General features: G+C 43.6%; 1 protein-coding gene and 1 long non-coding RNA gene across 2 annotated transcripts in view; one reads left to right on the top strand and one right to left on the bottom strand.

Annotated features, from left to right (window-relative positions):
* Positions 1–2647: 2647 nt before the first annotated feature.
* LOC117820640 lies at positions 2648–7345 on the bottom strand. The gene is made up of 5 exons (XR_004632789.1): positions 7082–7345; positions 5845–5890; positions 5672–5750; positions 5528–5568; positions 2648–3030 (listed from the first exon to the last, which is right to left on the bottom strand). It is a non-coding gene; the product is annotated as an uncharacterized LOC117820640 (long non-coding RNA).
* Positions 7346–7426: 81 nt separating this feature from the next.
* mao (monoamine oxidase) overlaps positions 7427–27821 on the top strand; it is a 44899-nt gene continuing 24504 nt past the window's right edge. Inside the window, exons 1-3 of the mRNA XM_034693968.1 lie at positions 7427–7578; positions 25540–25634; positions 26993–27130. Coding sequence (XP_034549859.1) covers positions 7524–7578; positions 25540–25634; positions 26993–27130 — 288 coding nt within the window. The 5' untranslated portion in view covers positions 7427–7523. The remainder of the gene's footprint in view (positions 7579–25539; positions 25635–26992; positions 27131–27821) is intronic.

Below are 27821 nucleotides of genomic sequence, written 5' to 3'. Positions count from 1 at the left end.
GAAAATAAAAGACAGTTAAAGGAGGAATATAGAAAATAAAAGAAAGACGTCAGTGATGCTGGATCTCGTCAGATTCAGGGATGCTGCTGACGCTGACGCTGCATCCCTGAGGGAGAACGAAACCTGAATCTGCCTGAGAGGATTAATGAAGTTTGTAATCTAACATCTCTTTCAGACAGTTTGTGAACACACACACACACACACACACACACACACACACAGTCACACAGCGGTTATGCACAGTTGTCTTTGTTGTGTGTGAAGCTGTAAAACCTGCAGCTCTGTGGACGTTTCAATCCCGACGATATCTGACAGCTCATCCGCCGCCTCACACGTGAACTTAATAAAAACGTTTCTCCTCTCACTCTGGAGATTAATCTGCGTCTCTGAGCTGTCTCCTCTCGCTGTGTGTGCCCTTCATCAACACACACACACACACACACACACACAGAGGAGGAGGAGGAGGAGGAGGTGTGATTATTTAAAGAAAGCAGAGCGACAGATAAAGTCTGTGGTTTGAAGCTCAGACTTTTTAAAGGTCTCTTCTTACAAACAGTTTCCATGTCTGCAGGTGTGTGAGGTAGACACGTGGTCTTTAACGACCCAGCAGACTCTCCTCACATTAATTCATCTCCATCCTGATCAGAACCATCCCATCAGAGAGACGCAGACGTCTGACCGTGGAGTAAAAGTCACATCTGTGTGTTTAACATTCCATTAAAGTGCCAGACGTGAAACATGGACGGCGGCCATGTTTTCAGACTTCAGGTTTATGAAGAGCGCAGGTTTGTGTTGGAGCTGTCGGCACGTACTTTACTGTTAAATATGAACACGGCTTTGATTAATGAGCTGGATCACTTTAAATAAGCCCAACACAATTAATGAGTCGATGATGTGAGGGCTAAACAGGAACCAACGTTTTCAGAGTCTCAGGTAATGAGTAATGAGACCACTTCAAACAAGAGGAAAATATCGTTCATGATTTATGAAGAAGAAACTCTAAAACAAGAAGAGTGTGACGGAAGAACTTTAACTCTTCCTGTCCCATTAAAGTTACTAACCATAGACCTTTCTGGAGTCCCTGAGCTCCCTTGTCCCGTAGGTTCCTCTGGATCTCTGCTGGAGATTCCTTTTTTTTGGTCTGATATTCATCCTTTCTTTACTTCTTTATTTCATTCCTTTAATTTCTTTCTTTCTTTCTTTCCTTCAGTCTTTCATCCCATCTTTCTTTCATCCTTTCTTTACTTCTTTATTTCATTCCTTTGACTTTCTTTCTTTCTTTTATTCCTTTGACTTTCTTTCTTTCTTTCATTCCTTTTTACTTTCATTCGTTCTACTTTCTTTCTTTACTTCTTTACTTCTTTATTTCATTCCTTTAATTTATTGCTTTCTTTCTTTCTTTCATTCTTTCTTTACTTCTTTATTTCATTCCTTTGACTTTCTTTCTTTTATTCCTTTTTACTTTCATTCGTTTCTACTTTCTTTCTTTCTCTCTTGTTCTTTCCATGTTTCTTCCTCCTTTATGTCTCCCTTTCTTATCCCATCCTTTCCTTCTGTCATTCCATTTATTCTCCTCTTTTTCTTTCTTCTCCTCTCCCTCTCTTGTCTTAGACCTTTCTGGAGTCCCTGAGCTCCCTTGTCTCGTAGGTTCCTCTGGATCTCTGCTGCTGTGGACGTGCCAGACTCCAGCTGCTACAACTACTACTATCCGTCTCCCCACTATCATCTCTCTCTCTCTCTTCATCTCCCTCTATCCCTCTCTCCAACACGGTCTCAGCAGATGTGTGTCTAACATGAGTCTGGTCCTGCTGGAGGTTTCTGCCTGTTAAAGGAAGTTTGTCCTTGCCACTGTAACTTGCTAAATGCTGCAAAGTGCTCTGCTCATGGTGGATTAAGATGAGATCAGACTGAGTCCTGACTTGAAGATGGGACTGGATCTGATCCGGTCTTGATGTTGGGTCTTTGTTAATAATAGAACATAGAGTACGGTCTAGACCGGCTCTGTTTGGAAAGAGTCTGAGGAGAACGTTTGTTGTGATTTGGTGCTTTATAAATAATTACTGCAAGAGAATGTCATGTGACCGCTCAGTGTGAACCCTGAAGAGCGAGATGTAACAGGAAGTTAAAAACATCTTGGGTTAAAGATGGAGAATCATTTTCAGGATGAGGACTCATGCACGTCTGTCTGTTCACAAGGAAGGTTTAGGAAATATGATACCAAGAAGATATGACCATTAAAATATATAACATAAAATCAAGTAAGAAAGAAGACATGATGCAAACTTAAGAGATCAAAATATTACAAATATTTAAATTTCCTCACATTGGGTAATCCCTGTCCTATAATTCCCTCTATGTAGAGACCACATCATTTAAATTCAGATTAAATTGATTCAATAAACTCATTAAAATATCTTCACAGTGTGTGTCTCTCTGCTCCGTCCTCCATCATGATGTAAACATTACTCTGTGGCTTTCACAGCATGCTTTGGATGGCACGTCCGGCCTCCTGAGACTCTTCTCCTGCCTCCTGCTCCCTGTCCCCTCGACTGACAGAGTTTTTAAAACTGATGCAGAGGAGTGCATAAGTGCACTTAAATATAGCATACCATGTGATTTACATGCAAAGAAGACAAATAAAAAGTCCCACTATTATAAACTTTACTTTAACGTATCAGAAATCTGAACATCTGACATTGGACTCTTTTTGAACCCAGGCTGCTGCTGCCCCCTGCTGGTGAGACCCTTTGCATACACTTAAAGGAGCACAGTCTGTTCCCCTCTCTTGCTCTGATGTCTCATGCTAAGTCTTGGATGGAGCTCACTGCAGACACCTTGCAGGTGGGATCTCATGTGTCATCATGCAGCTCTCCTTGAATGTAATCATCATCATCTATCACAGCCTCGCCTCGTCACCTGTCCACCCCTCCATCCTTACTCCTCTGCATCATCCCCACCTTCTGCCAGCTGTCTCCTATCACATTTAAAGACCCACACGTGTTACCTCAGGTGTTCAAACAGCTGAAGGAGCTGAAACAGGAAGACATTGCTGGTTGGTAAATGATGCACATGAAGGTAAAGCAGCAGCATCTGTGATTTGCAACGTTTATTTAGAGAAATGCAGCACTAAGGGAAGTCAAGGTGCTGCACAGGTGAACAGTTCTTGATAATAAGGCTGTAAAAACTGTGAAAAACAAACAACAACAAACTGTTACAATGCAGAAAATAACTGTGTACAGAGAGATGTGGACAGGATTTAGGATTTAGGATTTTAGAGCAGTTGTTCTCAAAGTGGATTAGGATTAGGGTTAGGGTTAGGGTTAGGGTTAGGATTAGGGTTAGGGTTAGGGTTAGGGTTAGGGTTAGGGTTAGGGCTAGGGTTAGGGTTAGGGTTAGGGTTAGGGTTAGGGCTGGGGTTAGGGTTAGGGTTAGGGTTAGGATTAGGGTTAGGGTTAGGGTTAGGGCTGGGGTTAGGGTTAGGGTTAGGGTTAGGATTAGGGTTAGGATTAGGGTTAGGGTTAGGGCTAGGGTTAGGGCTAGGGTTATGGTTAGGATTAGGGTTAGGGTTAGGGCTAGGGTTAGGGTTAGGGTTAGGATTAGGGTTAGGGTTAGGGTTAGGGTTAGGATTAGGGTTAGGGTTAGGGTTAGGGTTAGGATTAGGGTTAGGATTAGGGTTAGGGTTAGGGTTAGGGTTAGGGTTAGGGCTAGGGTTATGGTTAGGATTAGGGTTAGGGTTAGGATTAGGGTTAGGGTTAGGGTTAGGATTATGGTTAGGGTTAGGGTTAGGATTAGGGTTAGGATTAGGGTTAGGGTTAGGGTTAGGGTTAGGATTATGGTTAGGGTTAGGGTTAGGATTAGGGTTAGGATTAGGGTTAGGGTTAGGGTTAGGATTATGGTTAGGGTTAGGATTAGGGTTAGGGTTAGGGTTAGGGTAAGGGTTAGGGTTAGGATTAGGGTTAGGGTTAGGGTTAGGGTTAGGGGTTAGGATTAGGATTAGGGTTAGGGTTAGGATTAGGGTTAGGATTAGGGTTAGGGTTAGGGTTAAGATTAGGGTTAGGATTAGGATTAGGGTTAGGGTTAGGATTAGGGTTAGGATTAGGGTTAGGGTTAGGGTTAGGGTTAGGGTTAGGGTTAGGATTAGGGTTAGGGTTAGGATTAGGGTTAGGGTTAGGGTTAGGGTTAGGGTTAGGATTAGGGTTAGGGTTAGGGTTAGGATTATGGTTAGGGTTAGGATTAGGGTTAGGGTTAGGGTTAGGATTAGGGTTAGGATTAGGGTTAGGGTTAGGGTTAGGATTATGGTTAGGGTTAGGATTATGGTTAGGGTTAGGGTTAGGATTAGGGTTAGGATTAGGGTTAGGGTTAGGGTTAGGATTATGGTTAGGGTTAGGATTAGGGTTAGGGTTAGGGTTAGGGTAAGGGTTAGGGTTAGGATTAGGGTTAGGGTTAGGGTTAGGGGTTAGGATTAGGATTAGGGTTAGGGTTAGGATTAGGGTTAGGATTAGGGTTAGGGTTAGGGTTAAGATTAGGGTTAGGATTAGGATTAGGGTTAGGGTTAGGGTTAGGATTATGGTTAGGGTTAGGATTAGGATTAGGGTTAGGGTTAGGATTAGGGTTAGGATTAGGGTTAGGGTTAGGGTTAAGATTCCGGAACTCAATTTAAGCAAACAGAACCAGAACCCAACCAGAACCCAACTCAAGCAAACAGAACCGAACCAGAACCGAACCAGAACCGAACCAGAACCGAACCAGAACCGAACCAGAACCGAACCAGAACCGAACCGAACTGAACTAGAATCGAACCAGAACAGAACTGAACCGGATCAGAACCAGAACCGAACCGAACCAGAACCGAACGGAACTAGAAACGAACCAGAACCGAACCAGAACCGAACCAGAACCGAACCAGAACCGAACCGGATCAGAACCAGAACCGAACCGAACCAGAACCGAACCGAACCAGAACCGAACCGAACCGAACCAGAACCGAACCAGAACCAGAACCGAACCAGAACCGAACCAGAACCAGAATCAAACTCAAGCAAACAGAACCAGAACCAAACTGAACCAGAACCGAACTCTAGCAAACAGAACCAGAACCAAACTGGATCAAACATTATTAATGTCCTCAGCTTGGATGGTCTGATCCGGTTTCTCCTCTCAGTGAGTATTTGCCCGGTCTTTGAGAAGAACCCTAACCCTAACCCTCTCTGAAGGAACAGATGAAGCCACGATACACAGCCTCCCCTCCATCACCTGGATCCTATATCCTCACATGTGATTGGCCGCATGGCCGCCATGCTGACCATTCAAAACAAAGTCCTGCTGTGAGCAGAGCTGGGGCTGAGCACTGAGAGAGCTAAGCAGGGAAAGGAACTAACTGGGAGCCGGCTCTCTCTGGATGTGAGCCGGCTCTTCTGATTCACTATAAAGCATCGACTCTCAGAGCCTCAGCTTTTGATCATGACACATCTCTAATGTGTTTAATCTGTGTTACAGTTATGAGGGGGTCCTTGGACAGTTTTCTCACCTGTAAGGGGTCCCTGGCTCCAAAGAGTTTGAGAACCCCATCTTTAGAGGACACAGAAACAGGACATAGAGATAATTTAATTCACTAATAAGCATCTTTAAGCTGCTTTCACAGTTATCAACAGTGTTTGAAATGCATACACACCTTTACCTCCCTCCGCCTCCTCCCCTCCGCCCTGCAGCTCCTGAGAGGACAGGAATGTTCCAGCTCTGGACTTTAGTAGCTTATTCCATAAATTAGATCAAACGAGGATTAGGATTGAGCTCAATGGTGGTCAGATTAACCTGATAGGGGTCTTTAATGAAATGCTAACACACCTGTTAGTTTGCACCAGAGTCTGCAGGTATCACGGCAGCACTCAGTCTGCAGAGTGTGAAGAAATACAGGTAAAACATATATACTCACACAATGCAGATTAATCTGTGTGCAAACTTTGGTGAGGGAAAACAACTGAAGTAATGTCTGCAACAAACAGAGCTGCAGCTGCAAACACTCCAGGTTATAGTCAGTGTCTTAATAATAATAATAATATATGGAAGTATAAAAGTGCCATCTTGAATTAAAGAGGATATAAAAAGACAAAAAATGCAACATTTATAGGCATGAATAATTATATTTTCACATTAATTTTTTTTTTATTTCCTTCTATGTTAGCTCATTTTTATTTTGAATAATAAAGTAATTTATTTTATGTATTTAAAAATGTTCTGTGTATTATGCATGTATTTATATATTTTTTGAATTTTCATATTATATTGTTTTTTATACTTCTAATGTTCCTTGAGGTGTTTAAGTGTCCAAAAACTTGCTTTGAGCATGTCTTCTAGAGCAGGAGTTTGGCTGCATAATGAAATAAATAAATAAACTATACTTAAAAAATAAAATAAAATAAGCAAAAACAGGAAACATGTTTGTTTCTGCACAAACAATAATACATTAATTAATGTAAATAAATACACTTAAATATATTTATGCAGAAAAAATAAATAATGGGGCATTTAAGTGTTGATTAATCTGCTTTGAGCATCTTCCTGATAGTTATATAAAATAAAAAATACAAAAATAAAATGGATTTATAGTTAAGCAAAAATAAGTACAAACAGGAGACATACTGTTCCTTCAAAAATAGTTATGTTTGACTTTAAATTTGTAAATATATATATATATATATTTAATAAAATAAAAATGCTCCACATTATATTTCTGTTCTCTATTTTTCTACAAATATTCTTTATTTCTTTGCATATTTTTAAATTGTTGTCACTCCTGCTGAATCCACTAAATGTGCAGATCAGCTATCTTCTATAACCGACCACAAGAGGGCGACAAAAACTAAGGCTCCCCCTGGAGCATGCTCTGTGCAGCACATGGTGCAAGATGTCTGATAGTCTGCAGACTCTGAGCTCTTAAAGTCAAACACTGATGACTGGAGATGAGACTTCAGTTATTTAAGATGACAGAGTTTATATTTTACAGTTCAGAACATTTAGTTGGGTCAGAGTTATTTTTCTTTATTTAATTTGTTGTTTTTATGGCATCAGACTGAGCTCTTACCCAACAGCTCTTCACTATCATCTTCATCTTTATCACACAGGCCTGGTCGGTCACAGCTTGGAGGCAGCAGTGACTCCCTCTCTCTCTCTCTGCTGCAGTAAAATCTAAACCTCCTCTTCTGTGCAGAAATCTCAATTTCCAACTGGAATTAAAATCCTGCCAGCATGAAGAATAAATGATTCACAGCAGCTGATCAAAGTAGAAGCTTCAGATATCACAGCCTGCAGTTTGATAAGAGCAGAAAAGCAAAGTCCAGCATCTACCCAGTGTTATTCTGCCTGTAAAGGAGGTCAGAAGTGATGCCTGTGTGTGCCTGTTTAACCCTCCCTGTGCTGCTGCTCCCTCAGTGGGCGGAGTCAGGACGGAGGGGGCGTGTCCCCAGCTTTAATACAGATGCGCCTCTCCGTGCGCTCTGCGTTCCGCGGACACAGCAGACTGCACCATGACTGCTCCCAGCAACACCTACGATGTGATAGTGGTCGGCGGAGGAATATCAGGTAACACCACCAACTTCCCGTCTGTGTGGTGTGTGTGTGAGGAGGAGAAAAGTGTGTGTGTGTGTGTGTGTGTGGGAGCAGGGATGATGGCTGTGATGCGCTTTGTGTTGTGAGGTGAGCTGACAACTGTTGCGCGGAAGCTGCTCGTGCTGCTGTTGTTGGAGGGATCTCCAGTCAGCTGACAATCAAACACACTGCTATCCCTCTGAACGCTGCTTCCTCTTCCTCCTCTTCCTCTTCCTCCTCCTCTCCGTCCCTCCGTGTCCTCTTCCCCGCATGCACCGCTGTCTGTTAAATAACAGCTAATCAGCCGGAGCAGTTAGTCTTACATAAGAGGGAGGGAGGGGAAGGGGGGTCTCAGAGATCCAGGCTCGTTTCAGGTGCTTCAGTCCGAGCATGTGTGCGTAAACATGAGTGTGTGCGTAAACATGAGTGTGTGCGTAATATGAGTGTGTGTGTGATCTGAGGGTTTCTGTGCAGGGGCGTGTCCAGAACTTTTTGACCAGGGTGGCCCATCTGAGGCTCTCACATAGGCAGGGGTGGCCAGAGCATTTACATAAGGGCTCATGTATGTTTAGCAGGTTGTTATGGGGAAAAGAATCCTGACAGGGTGAGACCAGACACCGACCCAAAGCTTATTACCCGGCCACTAACTTAAGATACAAACACATTGATTCATATATTATTTTATTGATTTAAAATTATTTATATTTACAGTTTTAAATAAATAATCCCAGTGATTCCAAGTCAGTCAGCGTTCCATGGTGATGGATTCTTATCTGCCTGTTAAATGTGACTGAACTCTTTTCAGTGGATTTTTTTGACATGAATGCATGTGATCAGTTTGACTCTGGTGCTGCTCATGTTAGTGAATGTTAATAACCGCTGTCAAGGGGTTCAGACCAATCAGAATCAAGCTTCTTACACAACCAGAAGATCAGTAAGAAAGCTGGGTAATACAAATAAATAACATTTACCCTTTCTGTCTTTACAATCTACTTTCATTAAAATATTAAAGCTAGGGTTGGTAGTCACAGAAAAGTAGCATGAATTTGAATGTAGCATTTCCTCTGGTCTCACTCAGAGGTAAGAAAACACCAAAACATTCTCATAGTGAAAGTTAAAAACACAAACAAACGTTAAATGTACGCTCTGCAGGAGGCGGGCAGAACGGCAAGACAGGATCTGATTGGTTTCATCATTTGGCTCCTGAGGGCAGGGATTGGTTGGTGTTTTCCCAGGTTTACTCCGGCTGTAGATAGCAGCTTCTTTAAGAAGATAAGAAGTCCTTTACTCGTCCCACAACGGGGAAATTCAAGTGTCACAGTAGCAAAGTAGACAGTGCAAAAAATATATAAAGCTAACAAACAAGAGCCTATAAAGTATCAATTATTAAAAAGGTATTAGCAGTTAAAATTAAAATTAAAGAGGTAAAAATAAGCATATCTTACAGCATATGTGTTATATAGTCTGACCACTGCAGGAAGAAACCTATTTACCTCTTTTCTTTAAGAACACATTATGTATTGATCACCATCAGGACATAAAGATCATTTTAAACAGTAGAACAAAAAGTGGATCTAAATCTGAACACCAACCCCAGCTTTAAAGAATTATTATATTCATTTTGACTTAAAAGAAACATGACAAAGTGAGATAAATCCTCTAAGTCTAATTCTTTAAAGACTTACAAAAGATGTTTTTTCAAAGTCACATTTGAGGGCACTAATGAAGAAATCCACTGTCAGCCTTTTAACTCATCCCACATTAGAGATTTTAACAGGAACCCGCCTCTGACAAGGCAAACAGCCAATCAGAGTTTAGGATTTTGGGGTGGCCCCTCTGGACACGCCACTGTTTGCAGGATGTGAATGTTGCATGTTTGTATGTAAATAAGCTGATTGTGACGATAACATAAGAATATGAGAGCATGTGAGGAAAGGAAGGAGACCTTTCTCCTCATGGGAACACACTGTCTTGTTGAGCAACACTTATCTGAAGGATGGGGGGGGGGTATAGTTCCTGGAAAGGGCTTGGTTGTCACTGTTGCAGCGTAACAACACTGACTCTGTGCTTCTTATTTAATCATGTGGAGCACTTTAAAGCTTTTTGAGCATGCTCTTTGTCGCTTTAAATCCCTTCATTATGATGCATTTATGATGTTGTGACATTAAAAGCAAAGGAAAGATGCTCCAGAGGAAGATGGTGAGGTTCCATGTCACTTCATAATCTGAAATCTTTATAAAGAAGGAGCAACCCCTCACTAAAGAAGTCTAAGATCTGTGTTGAAGATCCCAGACCTGTACCTCTCTCCCTCTCTGTGAACTCCTCTGAGACTTTGTATAAACTTTGATCTGAGTCAGAGTGAGCTGATTCCTCTGAACTCATCAGCACTTATTCCTGATGATGAATGATAACGATGAGAGATGTCCGTCTCTTTCATTTTGCAGGAACTTGAACACAGAGTTGAGAAGTTTGGATTTTGCAGGTTGGATGCTGCATGCCTTTATATATCATATTCAGTGCAGTGTTTAATTCAAAGATAGTGAAACATGTAAGTTGTCAGATTGTCTTTAACAGCAGTCTGAACATTTATGTCTTTTAAAGTCAAACCTCCTCCATGTGAGTCAGGATGATCCAGGTCCAGGGATTCAATCTAATGGCGCTGATTCAGAGGCTGGTGCTGTCTGTGCTCTCATTCTAACTTCAGCCATGCAGGAAGCTACGCTAGCTTAGCTTGTTGTGATGCATGTGTTCTCCATGTGCATGCACAGTAATCTGTGATCATATTCAGGGGATGTGTGAGGCCTGTTCTGATTGGTTCTTGCAAGATAAGTGACAGATATATCATCTTAGACGCTAAATATCCCACCCCCCTGATTCTTGCACAAGCACTTAATAAGAGAACATCCTGCTGTGATGCTCTGCTACATGTGCTGCACTGTGAATCCCTGCAGAGAGGGCTGTTTGTGCATACTAAAAACACATGCATTCATTTGATTTATACAAATATGACTGGTCTTCATCACACCTCTGCTTGTTATTGAAATGAGCGTCTCTGCAGACGGCTCTGTGATGGGCGCAGACGAGCAGTCAGTCCTTCAGGGTGTTAGCACCTGTCAGGCTGCTGTGTTGACTGAACCTCTGTCCTCTCTGTTCCCCGTCTGACCTCCGCCCCTCCTCCTCCTCCTCCTCCTCCTCCTCCTCCTCCTCCTCCTCCTCTCAGACTGACAGGTCAATCCTCCGCCTGTCTGCACGTCCATCAGACAGTCCTGCAGGTCAGGTGGTGTCAGCTCAGATCACTTTCAAACATTTGCTTCAGAAAGAAGTAAATCTAATAAATCTGGCACGTCGCCCCCCGCTGGCTGTCTCTCTCCTCTCGTGTCACATCAGGCTCCTTTAATTGCACCATCTGTTTGAACTGCTGCCCTTTACCGGCCTGCAATGAGCTCCACATATAACAATCAGTGTCCAATCAGAGGCCAGATGAAACAAGAAGGACAGAGAGAGCATCTCTCCCTCCTCCTCCTCACACGTGTGTTCCTCTGTTCGCCTGCAAATGTGATTGTCGTTATCCTGCCGCCCACCGGCAGCACCGCGGCCCTTAGCCGAGCACTTTCTGAGGAAACATTAAGCACTTGTGACAGCCTGTTATCAAACCAGCAGCAGAGAGGATGCCAAGGAGGAGGAGGAGGGGAAGGAGGGGGGGAGGCACTTCATCCTGTTTGTGGAGCAGTTGTGAATGTGGGAAATCAAACAGGGCAGAGAGAGAGAGGAGGAAGGAGGCAGAGACACAAACCTCAGAGGATTCAGGAAGGGAGGAAGGGAGACTGGAGTTAGAAGGAGAGTAAATAAGGAAGGAGAGGTGGCTGAGGAAATGTGAAGAGAATAGAAGCTATGAAACACACGCACACACACACACACACACACACACACACACACACACACACACACACACACACTTGAATTATTGCGTTGTGCTGTCCAGACCGCTGTATGTATTCATTCTCTGTAAACAGTGCAGTGGATGATTTAAGGAGCCTGGCTGTTTGTGCTGGCTGCATGCCGGTTAGTCCTCCAGGCTTCTTCTTCTTCTTCTGCACAGACTGTGCTCACACTCTGTTTAAACTGTGAGGAAGAAATGTCTCCACAGCTGTGCATTTTTACTATAAGCATTTTGTATCTTCAAGTTTTGCAGAAATGAAGTGAAAGCATGGAGAAAAGATCGGGCCTGCAGGTTATTTACACGGTTAATTAAGTGCTTTAACTTTTGCACGACTAAAAACAACACATCTTATTTTATAACACTAAAGCTGATGCTCAAATTAGAGATGTACATTTATTTTATCAATCAACCAATCTTTATTTGTATCGCCCCAAATCCCAACAAACGTTATCTCAAGACACTTGTACAAACATAGGAGGTCTAGACCACTCTATGTCAAATTATGAACAGTGACCCAACACCAAGACAGGATCAGACTCAGTCTGACCCCACCTTAATCCATCATGAGCATTTCAACAAGGAGAGACACAGTTTGAAGATTAAAGGTTATTTATAACAACTGAATGAATGATGGAACTTGACAGAAATCTTTGGCGTAAGGACTCTATGGGGATGATGTTGTGAGAAGAAATCCCCCTAGAGTCCAGACACTGGTGGTGGTGGTTGATGAATCCTAGGAATTGAAGACTTGCAGAGACCAGGTGGAGATGGGGAGGTGGAGGGGTGCGCACCATCAATGCAAGAGGAACTAGCTGGAGAGAGAGACACATTTAAAAAGACAGCAGAAAGTTGATAGGCTGATGATAAGGGCGTGCCACCGAGCTATTGGATGACGCTGCCGCTGATTAATCAATGACAGCTCTGGAGCGTGCAGCTGGAAGCGGGTGAGAGGAGAGTTAAACTACTGCTGTGATTGCTTTATAGTCTTCCTGTCTGAACTTTCACTAGGGCTACATTGCACCTTGCAGCATTTAGCTAGTTACAGCGGCGAGCACAAACTTCCTTTAACAGGCAGAAACCTCCAGCAGGACCAGACTCATGTTAGACACACATCTGCTGAGACCGAGTTGGGTCTGGAAAGAGGGATAGAGGAGAATAAGAGAGAGAGGGAGCGGTGATAGAGATATAGTCACTTATTTAACGTGGCGCTCCTTGCCTTCCATTTGGTCCCATGACGATGTAAAGTTTAAACTCGCTCACTTGGCAGAAGTTCAGCTCAGCGGTTCAAGTCTTCGTTGCACAGTCATCTTTGGCTCTCTTCTCCCAACATGTCCCCTCCTTGCTCTCTTCTTATTGGACAAATAAAAGCAAAAATTACCCCAAAACTAACTTTAAGAAATGACACATGGGGACACCAACATTACACTCTTGCAGAATCATTATTAAAGTACATGTGATGTATGAAAGAGCCTCTGTTCCTGTCTCAGATGAGTCAGTTGTTGTTACCTGTAGTCGAGGATTGTCTGACAGCTCCTGTTTGTTGCCATGTTTGATCTACTCTCAGCAAACGCAGGAATCCTCACATAAAGTGGATGAAAAGTTAATGATTCTGCAGCAGAGTGAGGGCAAACATGCACTCAGGAGGAGGATGACGTTTGTTTTTGTAGCATTGCATGCAACAGTCCTCACACTTCTCTGCAAATGAAGTAAAAGTGCACAGAAACAGAACGAAGGTGAGCAGATTCTCAAACGGGCAACGAGTGCAGCCTGACGTGTCTCCAGGAAAGAATAGGTGTGATGCTCATGATGAGTCCTGTAACATGAAAACATGAATTACAGGAGGTTTGACACCCGCCCTGCTGCTCTGCCCTTTCACCGTGTTTGTTCAGTAAATGTCACCCTGAGGTGAGCGGGCGGTTCGTCTGCAGAGCGGGCGTCTGCAGCGCCGTGTGATGGATGGGATTGTTTACATGTTTTTGCTTTAGATGGACTTAAACAGCAGAGAGGTCTTGTGAGGACTCGCCGGCTGCTTTGTGTAAACTTTCTCGACATGCTTGTAAAAGCTGCTGTTATTTATTCGTTCATGCAAACACTGAGAGAGGAGGATGATGTAGAAACACGAGCCTGCAGACTGCAGCTCTCCTCCGTCAGGCACAGATTTATAGAAAGCTTGGTCTCATTTTTCAGCTGGATGTTGTTCTCATTCTCTCTCCTCCACCAACTCCTCTGAAAGGTGCTGACTTGTGTTTTTTAAAAGATGCATTACTCAAAAGAGTTCATGAAAAGCTGCTCAACAACAACATTTGAATGTTTACAGTCAGCTTAAAGGGGACATATCACACTTTTTTCATCAACATATATATTGGTCTAAGAGGTCCCCAAAACATGTCTTTAAAGTTTATGCTCAAAAAAACACTTTGAAATCAGATTTTGGTCTGCCTGAAAAGTCCTCTTCTTCAGTCCTCATCAGAACACTCTGTTTTCTCTCTGACCACGCCCCCTCAGGAAGTGGATGTGCCTCGGCTCTCCAGCACGTTGATCTAATGTTTACATGTTGGCTGAATATACACGGCTGCTCAGAGATCGCGTTACTTCAACCCTCTGAATCTGATCCTGACGGAGAGGCGCCTGTAGCAGGACCTTTCTGAAGGATTGGTCACAGATTTAGTGTTTCTTGTTGTTTTATTTGTCAGTATGTAGACGTGTGTCTTGGTACACAGCTACGAACATGTAGCTATGTGACTATGCTAACTAGCGCTAGCACTTTTCCATGATAAATAAAAATCATCCACTAGATCTTCAAATCTGCAGACGTGGGGAGTAAAACCGACCTCAGCCAGAAAGGCAGCGGGACCTTTTATGAAGGATTGGTCACAGATTTAGTGTTTCTTGTTGTTTTATTTATCAGTATGTCGACGTGTGTCTTGGTACACAGCTACAGCTACAGCTACAGCTATGAACATATAGCTATGTGGCTATGCTAATTAGCGCTAGCACTTATCAATGATAAATAAAAATCATCCACTAGATCTTCAAATCTGCAGACGTGGGGAGTAAAACCGACCTTTGTGTTTATTAAGACAGCCTCCAACTAGCATGCCTCCCTCCTAAGCTCCTTGTTAGCACACATGTGTGCAGGGAATGAAAAACAGAGGAGGGGTTGAGTTGTATTTTATACAGTCTATGGGCTGAACAAGCTCCGAGCTCTGACTTCGTGACAGACCGGATATTGTTGTTACGTAACAAAAACACGGAAGTCTGAAACGGCTCGTTTCACACACATTTACAGAAAGGTGGAGAAATCAGAACAGGGGCAGAATGGATTCTTTTCATTCTCGGGGGGTTTGTAGACAGGGACACAGATTTCAGGTAGAGAACCATTAAAAAGTCCATTGTGCATGATATGTCACCTTTAAGGAGCTGCACTTTGTTTACAGAGGTTTGATATCATGTCAGGATTAAAGCTGGTCCTCATTTAGCTGATAAGAGTGAAACTTTGCACACAAGCATCGCTCTTTCTGTTTAACTCAGGTTCACCTGTTGCACAATTTATTGTCAGTCTTCCTGTTGAAGCTGCTCCCTCCTCTTATCAGTTTGATCTTAAATGAACTCTTCTCTCTCCGACAGCTTCAACATGCCTGCAGTCCTAGAAAACTCTCTCTCTCTGTCAGCTGTGAAAACAAGCGTGCTCTGCTGCAGGTCAAAGTCTTGAGAAGTGTGCAGCTGTAATCTCAGCTGTTGATAATCATATAAATGAAAGCATTTATTATGCATAAAACACATGTAGCTGATGAATGCATGCACAAGAGAGAGTGATGCTTATAGTGAGGTGTATGAGGTGACTGCTCTGCAGGAAACGTCTCATGTTCACTCTGCTCCATCTTTCTATGAGGTGTTTTTTAATTGTTTACATGAAGTGAGATCAGAAAGTGAAATGTTTCATCATGGGGTGACCGAGTAGCTCACCTGGTGGGGCCATCGAAGTCTGAAGCCTGGTTTACACTTCTTCGTTGACTCATGGCTGACGCCGTCGTGCATCACGGTGTCTGCTTCGCTCTGCAATACCCCGCCTGAACGCTTGTACGCAGTGTGATTTCTGTACCAGCCAAACCACCAGTTTGCCCATCCAGCTGCACTACCAGTCTAAAGTTTGGAAACACCTTCTCATTCAAGGGTTTGTGTTTATTCTAATTATTGGAAACACTGTAGATTAATACTGAAGACATCCAAACTATGAAATAACAGATATGGAATTATTTAATGGACAAAAAAAGTGTTGAACAAAGCAGAATATGTTTTAGATTTTAGATTCTGCAAAGTAGCCCCCTTTGTCCTTCATGCTTTGCACACTCTTGGTATTCTCTCAGTCTGCTTCATGAAGTGGTCTCCTGGAATGGTTTCTCTCAGTCTGCTTCATGAAGTGGTCTCCTGGAATGGTTTCTAATGAACATGAGCCTTGTCAAGAGTTCATTTGTAGAATGACTTGCCTTCTTAATGTGTTTGAGACCATCAGTTGTGTTGTTCAGAGGTAGGGTTAGCACACAATGGATAGCCTTATTTGACTCCTGTTGTAATCCAGATTATCAATCAATCAATCTTTATTTGTATAGCGCCAAATCACAACAAACGTTATCTCAAGACGCTTTTACAAACATAGGAGGTCTAGACCACACTATGTCAAATTATGAACAGAGACCCAACACCAAGACAGGGTAAGACTCAGTCTGACCCCACCTTAATCCATCATGAGCATTGCACATCGCAGTATTTAGCTAGTTACAGTGGTGAGGAAAAACTTCCTTTTAACAGGCAGAAACCTCCAGCAGGACCAGACTCATGTTAGACAGCCATCATGCCTCGACTGAGTTGGGTCTGGAAAGACAGATAGAGGGGAGTAAGAGAGAGAGGTGATAGTGATGAGACGAGTCGTAGAAGCTGTTGCCGCTGGAGTCCAGCACGTCCGTATCAGCTGGAGTCCAGATCGTCCACAGCAGGAGGACGTCTACGGCAGCTCAGAGGAATCTACGAGACAAGGGAGCTCAGGGACTCCAGAAAGGTCTATGGTTAGTAACTTTAATGGGACAGGCAGAGTTAAAGTAAGTGATGAAGGGGTTGGGGGGGAGAGGGTGAGCTAGGATCCCAGTGTGTCAGTGTGCCAGTTCCCCCGGCAGTCTAGGCCTATAGCAGCATGACAAAAGCTGGTCCAGATTATTTCATAGTTTTGATGTCTTCAGTATTAATCTACAATGTAGAAAATACTGGTAGTGTATGTTTTCTGTGTGCTTGTGTGCAGGGGATGATGAAGAACTTATAAAAACATCCAAACAAACCTGCAGGACGGTGTCAGAGTCTTGCTTCCTCTTGCCTGCTGTGTGTCTCTCTGCTCTGCCCTCCATCACAGCCACGACACCGCTAACTCTCCTCATTCCCAGGTCACTAAATACTGACACTGTAAGTCACTTTGGTGTCTCATAGAAACGTGCACATGATACCTTTATGTCTCCTGCAGACGGACGGCGCAGTCACCTGATCACTTTATCTTCTCTGTTAGTCCAGACCTGCAGACGCTGACAGGGAGGTTTTTACAGCACTACACGATGACTGAGGTGATAGCAGTTCATTTTTTTTATTGTTGTATCAAAGATCAGAATTCTGGTATCGTGAGAGCTCTAGCTTTGATGCATTTTAAGGAGGAGTTGTCAGCTGATTTTTGTAATCACTGGATGGCCCTCATTTAAATCATAAAGTCCTGAAGTTGAACAACAGCTGACTCATGGTCCTCACTGCACTGCAGGAGAGCTCAGGGGGTAAAAAGAAACCTAGTGTGTCTCATTAAGAAGACTCAGAGAAAGGCCTGAGGATGCAGAAACTCAAACACATCCTGGTAATTAAGTTTTGTAACTTCATGCATCACGAGCAGCTTCTTACTGAAGCTTCTTGAGCTTTGAGTTTGTGCTCCCACCTCAGATTCTTTTAGGAAACATCATCATCCTGCAAAACCGGATTCAGACTGCATGTTTTAACTCGTCTTAAAACTTTGTAAAGACTGAAATTCAGATTCAATCAATCACTTCTCTCCGTGCACACAGACGGTAATCATTCCTCACATCACTCCTCTGTCTGAATCTCATCATCCTCTAATTATTCCTCAGTATTCCTCTCCTCCGTTTGCTGCTCTTAAACATCCAATCAGTGTCTCCTGTGTGTGAGAACACAAGGCGGGGGGAAATGTGATTGCAGCTGTGGATCGATACGCAGCCCTGCTTCAAGAGCCTCGCTCGTCACTCAGCTGGTATTGGATTTTTTGTTTGTGTTCCTGTGAAAAGAACATTTTGCCGAGGAGCTAAAAACGTCAGTAAATATCAGGGAGGATGAAATGTCACACAGGACGGCGTTCAGGCTGATTCCTCTGCAGGGGAATGTTTGTGTTTCATAAAATAAAACTCAAGAGCACAACATGGATCAGTCAGAGGTCCACTACCTATACCTGTCAGCCACGGAGCTCACATTGATGCAACATGTCAGACAGGTATCACTCATCCACGTCAACATCCAGGGAACACTTTGGTTTGAGTTCATCTGAAACATCAAGGTTCCCTTGACTTTGGTCAGTAGCTGTGATGCATCACTCACTGATCCAATCATCTTTGCTGCAGTAGATGAGAGATGAGACCTGAGTTTCTCTGTTAATATGTTTGTGAATGTGTGGAGAATCTTGTGACTGAAGCAGAACACAAATCCTGTCCAAGTATCGGCATCACATGACCTCTGGAGCGTGACTTCATTGGCCAGCGGTTTGGTTCGATGTGAGACGATCAATTGCTTTCCCCTCGGTGAATCAGCAGTTTACATTGAATTTTTTAACACTGAATTTGACTAGGGATGCACTGATCCTACTTTTTAGGTCCTGGTACCGATATCGATACCTGGACTTTGGTATCTGCCAATACCGATACTAGCCAATCCGATCCCGGCGGTGTGTGTGTGTGTGTTTTAACTTTTGCACCCCGTCCCGGTATCATTTGTGTGCGGGAAACACATTAAAGGTGACATATCATGCTTTTTTCATCAACATATATTGGTCTAAGAGGTCCCCAAAACATGTCTTTAAAGTTTATGCTCAAAAAAACACTTTGAAATCAGATTTTGGTCTGCCTGTAAACCCCTCTTTTTCAGCCCTGCTCAGAACAGGCTGTTTTCTGCGTCTGTGCCTTTAAATGAGAATGAGCTCTCTGACCACGCCCCCTCAGGAAGTGGGTGTGGCCTCGGCTGTCCAGCACGTTGATCTAATGTTTACATGTTGGCTGAATATACACGGCTGCTCACAGACCCGCGTTACTTCAACCCTCTGAATCTGATCCAGAATCTGATCCTGACGGAGAGGCGCCTGCAGCAGGACCTTTCTGAACCATTGGTCACAGATTTAGTGTTTCTTGTTGTTTTATTTGTCAGCATGTCGACGTGTGTCTTGGTACACAGCTACCAACATGTAGCTATGTAGCTATGCTAATTAGCGCTAGCACTTATCCATGATAAATAAAAATCATCCACTAGATCTTCAAATCTGCAGACGTGGGGAGTCAAACCGACCTTTGTGTTTATTAAGACAGCCTACAACTAGCATGCCTCCCTCCTAAGCTCCTTGTTAGCACACATGTGTGCAGGGAATGAAAAACGGAGGAGGGGTTGAGTTGTATTTTATACAGTCTATGGGCTGAACAAGCTCCGAGCTCTGACTTCCTGTTACAGACCGGATGGCGTTGTGACGTATGAAAAACGCTGAAAACTGAAACGGCTGGTTTCAGCACACATTTACAGAAAGGTGGAGAAATCAGAACAGGGGCAGAATGGAGTCTTTTACTTTTCAGGGGGTTTGTAGACAGGGACACAGATTTCAGGTAGAGAACCATTAAAAAGAACATTTTGCATGATATGTCACCTTTAAAATTAGAATCATGACACAAAATAATGCCAACGAGCTGACGTGTTCAGGCATTTTTTTGCATTGAATTTTTATACTTTGAATTTGTGAACACTGAAAGATAAAAGTGAAAAATACATGTTGAAAATTTGAAGACTTGAACTCCTGCAAACAGCTGCAGACTGAGACCGATCAGACTCTCAGAGATGAGTTTCCACATAAATTACAGACTCAGGAAGGATGTAACCCGAGACAGCTGAGGCTTCTTATTCTGCAGAACAAGAATGTTAGAATCAACGATGATCACACACACACACACACACACACACACACACACACACACACACACACACACACACACACACACACACACACACAGTGGACTCATATAATCTGTTCCTGCCAAGTGGCTCCATCTGAACAATTACTGTTGTTGGAGGAACGTGTCTGTCCTCTCTCTTATTTTATGGCACAGAGGGCAGAAGATGAAGTGTGTGTGTGTGTGTGTGTGTGTGTGTGTGTGTGTGTGTGTGTGTGTGTGTGTGTGTGAGTCTGTGTGTCTGTCTGTGTGTGTGTGTGTGTATCTGTGTGTGTGTATTAGACTGTTATCCTCAGCATCTCCCTCCTATCAAACACCTTCAGGTCAAAAAACAACAAACATCATTATTCTGATGTGATGGTCAGCCCCAACAAACCAAACACACACGCACGCACACACACACACACACACACACACACACACACACACACACACACACACACACACACACACACACACACACACACACACACACACACACACAGTGTTTTTATTCATTGATTGGTTTATTTATTCCTGAGATCTCAGAGAGCAGACAATTAGGTCAAACAGAGCCTGGAGGTGCTGCAGGAAAGAGGGGGAGGAGGAGGGGAAGAGTGTGGGGGGAGAAGGGAGAGGGGAAAGGAGGAGGATAGAGAAACAAGAGCAGAGAGAAACAAGGGGAGTTATGTGTTTATTTGCTGATCCTGCATGAACGTGTCTGAAGTGACCTTTTTTATATAATAACAGAAGGATATGGAGTCATAGGAGGGCAGCAAGGGTGACATAATGTGACAAAGACATTATGGGAATTTAAAGGGGAACAAAGAAGCAAATATGAACCGTGTTAAAATATAAACAAAGGAATTTAGAAGTTAAAAAAGGGGATTTCCTTTTTTGATCTCGATACATCAAAGAAATTCAATATTTTGGCATTTTAATTGCATGTTTTAAATTAAATTATTCTGCATTTTAAGACTGTTTTTATGTCCAACTGTCGTCCAGGGATTCCTGGTTAATGCAGCAGCATCTGCACTTTTCAGGAGTTCCAGTTTGGTTGCCCATGTTTGGTTCAGGTCCTGTATTCCTGAAGCTATTGTTCCTCGAGACAGGACAGGACTGTGTCCGGTCCGGAGCAGGACCTCCAGACAGCTGGAGTCATGTGACCGAGGTTTCCCCTGCAGTAATCACTGAATCAAAGATTCTCCTCCTCCTCCTCTCCTCATCCATGTTGTCTTTCTGGTCCTCTGAAAACCTCTGACCTGTTGACTCCAGGCCTGGCTCCGCTCATCATGACTTTGGTTTGTTGTTGTAGTTAAGTGAAATACGATCTGGTGATAACACAGAGTGTTTTATTCTGAAAATTAACCGGATGTTTTCATTTTGTTTTGGTGAAACCTGACTTCCTGTCCCGCTCCATCTGCTCTGTTGAGATTGATGCGTTGTGCTCCGGCATCCGGCAACAATAGAAGTCTTGTGTTTCTGATCCGGAGGACTCAGACCTGCCGGATCAGAGACACAGCTGGAACGCAACGGAGCGGATCCAGTGGAAGTTAACACATTGACTAGAATAGAAACCTGTCAGATCTGGTGCCATGATGGATTGGAGACGGACCTGATGGAATCTGGCTGTAAAACACTGCTCCACTGTCGTCTGTGGTGCACACAGAGAAAGATATCATCAGACCCATGAGAACACATTTTTAGCAGCTCTGTAAACTTCCTGTTTCATGATCTCAAAGCTGAAACTCTGTCCCCTTTCTGCAAAGCTCCGCAAACATGCAGTCACTTTTAACCTGCAGGAAGAGACTCAGACTTTCCTCCCTGCACCCTGCTGTGCTCTGTGCTCATATCTCCTCCCTCTTCTCCTCCTTATATCTGCACAGAAGCAGGAGGAACCCTGCTGAATGCTCTCCAGCTGAGAGGAGGTTTGATAAATATCAGACATGTCTTTAGGTGAACTAACAGGGGAGGAAATCAGGCTCAGAGGGAGGAGAGGAGGAGAGGAGGAGAGGAGGAGGAGAGGAGGAGGAGAATCTGCTCTCTCTGTCTTTGATTCTGTAGGTCTGACCTTTTTACTCTGTGTAATCCCTTTAGGCACACTTTCATGGTCTGGAGATAGAATGGAAATTGTGTAGACCTTTATTTTCCTGTAACCCGGTCTCTCTGGTGCAGGATGTCAACCTGCTGAATCCTTCTTGAAGTGTTAAATGCTGCAGACCTCATCTGGTGTATGTAACAGTGATTGATTGTGAGCAGGCGGTGCATGTGTCGGTTTGTTGCAGCAGAAGAATCAAGGCTGCAGAAAGATAACTTTGACTCTGGTTGATTGCATCAGAAATAAACAAGAGGTCCAGTATTTTCAAACGTAGTCCCTATTCTTAAATACTTTTTGATTTAAAGAACTTAAAAGTTTCTAACCTGGAAGTTAGATGGAATTAGCATTTTTGATTTGGCGACCTCCATCTTTGCGCTTCATAACGCCGCTTCAGAAACCAACAGGAGACGTCACTAAGACTAGAACACGGTCTCAGCAGATGTGTGTCTGATATGAGTCTGGTCCTGCTGGAGGTTTCTGCCGGGCTAAACAGGAACCAACGTTTTCAGAATTTTCGGTAATGAGTAATGAGATGACTTCAAACTAGAGGAGATGGAAAAGAGGAGGAGGAAAATATGGTTCATGATTTGTGAGGAAGAAACTCCAAAACAAAAAGAGTGTGACAGAAGAACTCAGGGACGAATCAGCTTTAACTCTTCCTGTCCCATTAAAGTTCCTAACCATAGACCTTTCTGGAGTCCCTGAGCTCCCTTGTCTCGTAGGTTCCTCTGGATCTCTGCTGCTGCGGACGTGCCAGACTCCAGCTGCTACAACTACTACTATCTGTCTCCCCACTATCATCTCTCTCTCTCTCTCTTCATCTCCCTCTATCCCTCTCTCCAACACGGTCTCAGCAGATGTGTGTCTAACATGAGTCTGGTCCTGCTGGAGGTTTCTGCCTGTTAAAGGAAGTTTGTCCTTGCCACTGTAACTTGCTAAATGCTGCAAAGTGCTCTGCTCATGGTGGATTAAGATGAGATCAGACTGAGTCCTGCTTGTAAGAGGGGACTGGATCTGATCTGGTCTTGATGTTGGGTCTTTGTTAATAATAGAACATAGAGTACAGTCTAGACCTGCTCTGTTTGGAAAGAGGCCCTGAAGACAGCAGTCTAAGGTCCGTCTCTGCAGGGATCCTCTCTGTGATGAGAGCATGTCAGGGACAAAAACAAGAACTTTTACAGCCTGTTTGAAGTAAAGCAATCAAATCTGTTTGTACTCAGCTATTGTTTACTGTGCCTTCATCATGGTCCCCTCAATCTCCCATTTCTCATTGCTGTATGAGCAGAGTTGAAATCTCTCTGTCCGTCCCTCGGCTCAGGAAAAGTCTCAGCATGTTGGTGTTTCCTTTAGTGCAGCTAATTCCTCCTCTTCATGGCACACAGGTAAACAACAGAGGGAAGCTTTGAAGTGAGGATGCCTTTATTCTGATCCATTAGTCATGTTTATACAGCACTTTATATGAAATCATGTCTCTCTTAAGAAAATCAAACCCTGCGATCAAAGCCGCGTCCCATCAGGAGTGCAGCTTCTGCGATGATTGCTGTAGGCGTAAACAGGAGCTGCAGACAGACACTCTTTGTTTTAGAAGACAGACGCTGACCTTTGGAGCTGAGTGCAGGTAATAACATCAATTTAACAGAGGGAGATTTGTGAGCCTCCTCATGTCCGGGCTAATGCGTCCTCCGAGTCCGTCTGGGTGGGTGTGTTTGTTCAGGGAGTTGGGTAATGCAGGACAAACTATGTGTAGACTCGTATAAACCTCACCAGCTTCAACGGAGCTTAGCGGGATCTGGAAGGAGAGGAGGTGAAGAAGAGGAGGGAGGAAGGCCAAGAAAATATTTGCACAGATGTGAGAACATGCAGAGAGAAGTCCTGCTGTCGTCTCCTGCTTTCTTCACATGATCGAGGCCAGAGAAACCTGCTGCTGTCATACTTCTGATGCATTTAGTGCAGGTTGTTTTTATTCATTCCTGGACAGCAGATTGTTTCTGTGATGAAGGCTTTGTCCTGTTTCAACTCCACCTCCAGATGTAGCTGCATGGAACTCTCCTGTCACCTTTGTTTGAATACATCTGCTGCACTGATTTGAAAAGTCAAGAAAAGTGTAAGACAAGAACTCGACTACGACTCCCAACATGCAACAAAAACACACCTGAAATCCTGCACTCCAGGAAGCTTTTAGCTTTAATGAATCTGGCTCCAAGAAGATTCCTGGTTCGAATCCCCGGTTGGGTAGGTGCCTTTGAGTGTGGCTTCCTCCCACAGTCCAAAAACACGCTCACCAGGTTTATTGGTGACTCTAAATTGCCTGTAGGACGGAGTCAGCTTGTTTCCTGATTGACTGTAGTTCAAATCGGGCCTACAATCGTCCAGTTTACCTCGTAGAGTGTACCTCAAAAACTGATTTTAAACATGGACTTGTTTGGTTTACATTTTGGCAGATTGTATTCACAGAGACAGTTTGTTAGAAACTTTGTGAACAGTGATCACTAAAAACAAGTCCCCCCCCAGCTCCTCCTGAAGTCCTGTCCACTGCAGGGCATCTGAAAAACCCCGATCAATGAGATGCAACGGCTTAATTCAGCTCATTAACTTACATTTCTCCTGCACGCCTCTACAATTAGCAACCATCAGCAGCCAATCAGAAGAATTATTAGATCTTTGCACGAGCAAGGTGCATGCTAATTGGTTCAATGATGCTGATAGGATTCACTCCCTGAGGTATGATGAAGCTTTTCAGATACTTGATGCGACGGCAGCACCAAACAGTGATGATTGTGAAGTAATTCAACTGTTCAGAGACTTTTGGTCATGCAGTGAACTCCTCTGTATCTCTTATTTATCTCTCTCTCTGTCTCTCTGGTTTCTTTGCTCTGAAAGGTCTGCAGCCCTGACATAGTGCAGTGCTGCTGTTACCACATGCTGCACACTAATCTTCTGCAGTTGTTTCCCTGCACCCAAGTGAATTTACGTTCCGTCTTATTGAATCACAGTTATGAGGAGGATAGCCCGAGGTCAGTGTGTGAAAAGCTCTGTGGTCGGTCAGTCAGTGGAAGTGAAAGTCAGGCTCCTCTCTCGGCTCTGACCTCGGTGTTTCCTCACATGATGAGGAGGTCAGCTGCTCTGTGGTTTGTTGTAGAAGTCTCACCCTTTTAGTGCATGCAGAGACCCCCCGTGTTTCTCCTGTAAGTCTCTGTATACGTACGCAGGTCACTCAAAAGTCAAATGTTAGGTAGATTATCCTTCAAGTAATCCTGTGTGTAAGAAAACACTCAGACTAAGGAACAGAGGTGAACTGAAGGGGAAGGAAGAAAAGAGATTTCTCTCTCTGCAGATGAACGAATCCTCATCATTCAAAACATACTTCACAATAATCCTTCTCTTCTATCTCCACCTGAAAGAATCAGAACCAAGACGCCTCAAAAACAAACCCTGTGAACACTGAGGCAGACTTGTTGTAAGTTGTGTCTGAATGTGAAGCACGCTGAGAGCTCGTTCAGAAGGTGTGTCCACAGCCGGTCTGTTATTAACTCTAAGAGGAGATCCAGTCCCAAGACCTGCAGTCATACTTTCAACAGGCATCATTTTACCACGGCACATGACGATCATGCACATGCAGTTTACGAGTGTGCTCCTGCTATCTTTAGTACAGGAAGTGCATTACATTTGAGCTGACCTCTGTTCCCGTCTGTCTGCAGGTTTGAGTGCAGCAAAGCTGCTGAAGGCCAATGGACTGAGCCCTGTGGTGCTGGAGGCCAGGGACCGGGTCGGAGGTCGAACTTTCACTGTCCGGGTAAGACCAGAGCCGACACCTCTGCAGGAGTTCTGAGTTTGATCCTGTCCTGCTCATAATGACCATCTGACAGAGCTATTTCCACCCAAAGTGTACCATGAACTTATCTATGAATGGATAAAGAAAAGAACGATAAGTTCTGGTATACTTCCTGGATGATCTGTAAACTGTGCATCATTCATCCATCCATCCTTTAATCTGGGGTCAGGGTGGCAGCAAGTTACCTCACCCCAGCAACACCTTCTAGCTCCTCCAAGGGTTGGAACGTAGATCAACTCACAAATCCAAAGCTTTGCCTTCAGGTTCAGCTCTCTCTTCACCAAAACAACACCAACAATACTCTCACCTGAACAAGACCCTTAGATATTTGAACTCCTTGCAGCAGAGACCACTGTTTCCCATAAGATAATCATAGCCACAGATTTATAGATGCTAACTCTTATCCCAGCCACTTCACACTTAACTGCTGATTTCCCACATGCCTGCAAAAAGCCTGAAATGATGTATTTAGGCCCCCAAACTGGAAACCTCCATGTCCCTGGCTGCACTTAAGATCCTGTCCTTAAAAAACACAGAATCAAAGACGAGGGAAAACCCTTGCAGAGACTAACATGCACGGGAATGTGTCTGAGGTTGTGCAGAGTATTCAGACACAGCTCTCACTTTGGTTGTTCCTCAAGCTAGCTTCATGGAAATGCATGCACAACATTGTCTGCATCTTTTAAGAAACAGGGACGGCAACACAAACTCTTTTTGCAGTGTTGTTATCAAAGTTGTGGGATGTTTATTTGTAATTTTATTACATATCCAAAGAAAATATCAATAATCTGAGCAGTGCTTGCAGTACCTCTTCTGGTTATGGTACTTTTCCCTTTCTGTGCCTAACTCTGGTCTTTTCATGATCGCTTAAACACAAAGCATATCACATGCCAAACTTGCAACTTTGAGGTAAAGAATTACATTTCTAGTCATCTTTAGATCAGGGTTAAAAACTTATATCTTTGCCTTTAAACAAGGCCTGGAGACATTTTTGCTTCAGTCTTATTTGGAGCTGTGGAAAGAGGTCTGCTCATCAGGATCAACAGCTGTGTAGAGCTGGGTGTCGTCTGCATAGCAGCTTAATCAGTACTGTACACAAGGATGATTAAACCCCTGATTCTGATTCATTAAGACTGTGAGTTTGTAGACCCAGGATGGATGTTTTTTGGTGGTTTTTGACATGCAAGGCATGACTGAACCCCTCGTCATCAACAGCCTCAAAGTCAAAAGCACAAGAGAGGAGATTTTCCAGCGTTGGGAGTTGGTTGAATGTTGAATGTGTCTTTTTGTCTTGACTTGGATTTTGGTTCCTGTTTCAGAACAAGGAGACAAAGTGGGTCGACCTGGGCGGAGCTTACATCGGTCCAACTCAGAACCGCATCCTCCGATTGGCCAAAGAGTACAACATCAAGACCTACAAAGTCAACGAGGAGGAGAGCCTGCTGCATTATGTCAAGGTGAGTGTCGCAGCTCTCTGCGCGGTCATTTCAACACCAGGAAATATTCTGCAAACGGCTTTTTGGAGTTTCAATCCTCAGTTTGAGTTCTGCAGCGAGACGAGTTCCAAAGGATTATTCAAACATCCTCAGTCCGATCCATTAGCTACAGGCTGTAAATCCTCTTCTTTAGGATGTCCTGACATCACTCATGAGGCATGGAGGCATTAAGTGTTATCTGCGGACAGCTAAATCTGTGACTTACAGCATGAACGTCTGGTTATTCAATAAACGCTACAATAAGCTCACATTCTGTGGACTGTTCATGTATTTGGGGCATGAGTGGATTGTTGGTTGGAGCATTTTGGCTAATTGAGCATTTTGCATTGACCGCTGAGTGCAGCAAAAAATAGATCATGGACAACTCTCCTGGCCTAGTTGCTTCTTCTTTGGTGATAACACCAGAGCTGTTTACACCCTTTCTATTTCCTGATTAGAAGCACCACAGCAGTGGAGGTAAAACCATCTGTGTGGAGAGCAAGATGAGATGAAAATGCTGCTTTATGATAACTCAACTTTATGTATATACCACCTTTCATACATACAAGCATGCAGCCCTTCACAAAAGAAAAAGAGACAGAAAATAGCAGAGATGGGTAAAATAACAAAAGACATCATAAAAAAAAATACTTAAAAATAAAATGAAATTAAT

Source organism: Notolabrus celidotus, chromosome 10 (assembly GCF_009762535.1).
Source record: "Notolabrus celidotus isolate fNotCel1 chromosome 10, fNotCel1.pri, whole genome shotgun sequence".
NCBI classification, from domain to species: Eukaryota; Metazoa; Chordata; class Actinopteri; order Labriformes; family Labridae; genus Notolabrus; species Notolabrus celidotus.
The sequence above is the reverse complement of the archived record's forward strand: the minus strand, read 5'-3'. Positions and strand labels throughout refer to the sequence as shown.